This window comes from Carya illinoinensis, chromosome 13 (assembly GCF_018687715.1).
Source record: "Carya illinoinensis cultivar Pawnee chromosome 13, C.illinoinensisPawnee_v1, whole genome shotgun sequence".
In the NCBI taxonomy this organism is placed as follows: domain Eukaryota; kingdom Viridiplantae; phylum Streptophyta; class Magnoliopsida; order Fagales; family Juglandaceae; genus Carya; species Carya illinoinensis.
Genome location: NC_056764.1, coordinates 34,181,645 through 34,185,584, shown reverse-complemented (window position 1 = coordinate 34,185,584; position 3,940 = coordinate 34,181,645). Strand labels below are relative to the sequence as shown.

Here is a 3,940-nt window from a genome sequence, read left to right as displayed (position 1 = left end):
GACAAAACCTGAATCTTGATTTAGATTTACATCTTCTTCATGCCGAGATGAATCCCATCTCTTATCACTAAGCCTTTTTTCTATCTAGATAATGGGTCATCTCGTTATGCATGACTGTTGCTTTTTATGAGTTAACATCAAAGCCACTGGTAAGATCACGAGATCAACCATGTTGACAAGCTACTGGAAAAGATAACATGTATGATATTACTTTCAATGTTTTATTAATTCCATCTTGCATTACATGGATAATTTCAGAGTGAAAAAATAAACTGTAGATGGCTGGGAAAATTTTTTTTCTTCTTTTCTATTTTATTGACATGGTTTGAACATAAGACTTATCCCACCCCTACCCTTTACAACTTGAGCAGAAGCCAACGGGCTGGGTAAAGATAGTCGCCTATATCCCTTATAAAAAAAACATCCAGGCCTTTTCCCACAAAAAGTAATCACCTGTATTATGCCTGAGAATGTTCAATTACACCATTGTATTTGTAGAGTTTAGTAGTAAACACTGCTAGAGAAAATTTAATACCTTCTTTTGTATTAAAAGGGCATGGAGCCCACAAAATTGTACAATTATCCTCTTCTATTGTACAAGATGAAAAAGTTAAAAACAAAAAAATGTATTAAGTGGTTTTGAATGAAAAGAATGAGAAAGAATTCCTATGTCATCTTTTCTATTCACACAAAAAGAATACATCAATCAGGAAATCTTTTCTTACTCATTGGGTGTTACCAATCGAAGTTATTGATGTTCCTCTCATCAATGGCGAGGACTGTGTTCTTGAATGGTGATTGATTCTTTGTGAGAAATTTCCTTCCTCAGGTGTAGGTGATGTTATGGTTAGTGCCATTTCCTCACCATAACTTCTTGGTGTCATTAGCCTTAAACTCAGCCCCCTGATGAGTTCAGGAGATATGTATGATCTAGAACGAGCAGCACTTCTTGGAGACAAGTTCACTTGCTCCAAAGCTTGGAACTGGAGCTTTGAGGGATAGTCCCTTACACAACCAATGCGGGGTCCAGCTCCTGTTGTCCACTTGCAAGATAATTGCTTCCCTAATTGATATGACTTCATTCCTTTATGCGAATTAATCCTTTCCAGAATTGATTCTTCGGGAATGATTTCCACTTCCATCTCTTCATGTTGTTCATTAAACTTGTTCTGCTTTGGAATCACGTAATCCTGTTCAGAAGGAAAGGTTTCTTCTGCCGTTTCATAACCATCCACTGGAGATTCTGCTGCCAAACTGTTACAACTTCGTCCCAAATTTTGATTTTCTCTGTCTAACCTCTCAGACAGTTCATTCCTTCTCGGTATTTTAAGGTTAGCCAAATTTCTACCGAGACTATGTAACTGGCTTGTTATGGGCAGTTCCAATGCAGCAGTAGTCTCATCTTTTATAAAATCAATTTTCTCTTGATTCAAGTCTTCAACATTGGTCTCTTCGCTACCCAACTTTTGAGTCAAGTCCTCGTCAGATGAACTTCTAAGATGAATACTGCTTCTTTGCTTGCTAAACAATTCATCCTCCTCATCAACTGGACTCATCTGAATATAACAGAAAAAACATTCTCAGCATATTAGCTAGTGTCTAATGATTCTCTATAAGAGAGAAAAAGACACAATAGCATTTCAAAGAAAATTAAGCCCCTTTGTTTTTACCTTTACATCTTTGAGATTCACGTTGTTCTCTTTGAGGAAGGAGACAAAGTCCTCAAAATTTTCTTCAGTAGGTCGATAATGACCACTGTGAGGCCAAACAGCCTGATCAAAAGTAGCAGAAATCATTATTAAGAAACTATGGTGAAAATGGAACTATGGTTGAACAAAAGAAAAATCTATAGGCTTCTTCCATTATTTTTACCATAAGAATTCCATGAGATATGATGCAACAGGTGTACCTTTAGGATGCCATCCTCAATAACCAATCTCCCAGCAGCAGACGTAGCTCCTCCGGCCAAGAAGCTAGAATGCTGGAAAGCACCTTTCTTCTTCTTGCCAACATACAAGGTCATAGATGTGCTTAGGACAAAAATCCACTTGGCATCCTTGGCTTCTCCAGTGGTGTCAAGAAGCTCCCCTGATTGCTTGTAGAAGAACTTTCCATCCTCCACAACAACTTCATAGGCCAACCTTTCCATCTAGTGAAAAAAATAGAGAAGAAACTATCATTAAATAACATTAAAAAAAAAAATCGGAATATAGGATGATAAAGTAAAGAAATAAAGGCTTACCGGACCCAAATATTTGATACACTGCTGTTGAAGTCTTGATCGAGGGCATCTTTCAACAAGATTTACTTCCTTCCCTTCTCCTATATCCAGCCTGCATTTCCAAAACCAGAATAATTATATTCAAATCCAAATTCTTGACATCTGGAATCAGAATTCTCAGTAGTGAAGCAAAAACATTTTGATTAAAGAATATTACCAGTAGAAGAAGGGTTCTTTGCTCTGACAATGAAGCCATTTGTCATAATAATAGTGTAAATTATGTCCATATCGATGCCGTGGGTCAATCTGTTTTAGACAAATAAAAAAAAAAATCAGCAAAGACTGATGAAGAAAAAGGAAAAAAAGTTCTTAAGCTAATTTTTTCTAGTGCAATTGACTTACAGCCTCAAGCCAGTGTTGTAAAGCAAGTTTCTGAGCTCTATCATTCTTTGATAAACCTTTTCCGACCTGCAATAACAAAGAGATGATTAAACTCCGAAATAAATCACAAAACATAAAAGCAAGCATATGGCAATGTCTAAAACTTACCTTGGCTGCTCTGGTTCTTGCTCTTGACCATCGCGAAAGGGCGGTTTCATGCTTCTCTATATCAAAGAATGATATAGAACTTCTTTTGAGTTCAGCAAAATCTAAAAGCTTCCACCTATAATCAAGACATAACCGCATTAGCACACGAGAGAAAGACATCAGAATTTGTATAAAAGGATAGTGTCGGTGCATGTAAATAGGATGGCATACCAGCTCTGCTCAACTAGAACTGCACAATCTGCTAGCTTTCTTCTGGTTCGGAAGCTTTTGTACACTTTCTGCAACTTTAGTGCAGCAACATGCTTGGGATTGGTGGGATCCAAAATTGGCAGTGATTGGATCATTGCCACATGACTGTCTGATCTCAGGGATTGATTGCACATCACATTGCTTTCTTGTATTTTTGATTCAATGTGCATATTATTTTCTAATGGATGAGCCTTGACTGAGAGCATTTTTTCCAATTCTCCACTCTTAAAGCTAACAGATGCTTCTATTTTCATCTTCCCACAACTTAAGGATTTGAATATCTTGGGTTCAGAATCTTGACTGTTGAAACTGACAGATCGCACTGGAGTTTTGATTTCATCCTCCCCAAAACTGATGGAATTGACGATGATAGATTCTAAGCCATTTTCCACATCACTGTATTTGGAAAATGGACAGGAAAAACATATCCCCATTTAACAAGGAAAGGTGGCTTGGCAAAAATAAACCAAATTCCTGTCAAAACAAAACGAATACATAGATGTCAAGGGATGTAACATAATTTATAATGCATCATAAATAGCAAACATATCAAAGAGAGGACTAGAACAAGATGCTGTCAATATGAACTCTAAAATCTTTGAAATTTGACAAAGCAGAGGAAACTTCAAATTTCAAAACTGACAATCAACACATGAGCTTCGATCTACCAAACCTATGGGCTTAAAAGTAGTTGACTGAAACAGAAAAGAGTTAAGAAAAATCACTTTCTCTTGATAGCGTTGTCTTCAAGGTAGAACTATCAATGTTTGATATAACTAGGCAAGACTAAGCATGTCATTCAACCTTCAACCCAGCACTAAGTTGCTGGTAAACCCATTAGAAAGAACCACCGATCTGGAAAACCAATTATCCTAAAAATAATTTTCAAACCGGGAGAAAAAAAGGAAAAAAAAAAAAAAA

General features: G+C 36.7%; 1 protein-coding gene across 1 annotated transcript; it reads right to left on the bottom strand.

Moving 5' to 3' along the window:
- Positions 1-265: 265 nt before the first annotated feature.
- On the bottom strand, positions 266-3,940 carry LOC122291490 (IQ domain-containing protein IQM2-like). Its single transcript, XM_043099222.1, has 8 exons — positions 2,981-3,940; positions 2,771-2,885; positions 2,624-2,689; positions 2,439-2,527; positions 2,243-2,333; positions 1,910-2,149; positions 1,671-1,772; positions 266-1,556 (listed from the first exon to the last, which is right to left on the bottom strand). Exons 1-8 carry the CDS (start codon positions 3,451-3,453, stop codon positions 726-728), a joined length of 2,007 nt encoding a protein of 668 aa, XP_042955156.1. The 5' UTR covers positions 3,454-3,940; the 3' UTR covers positions 266-725.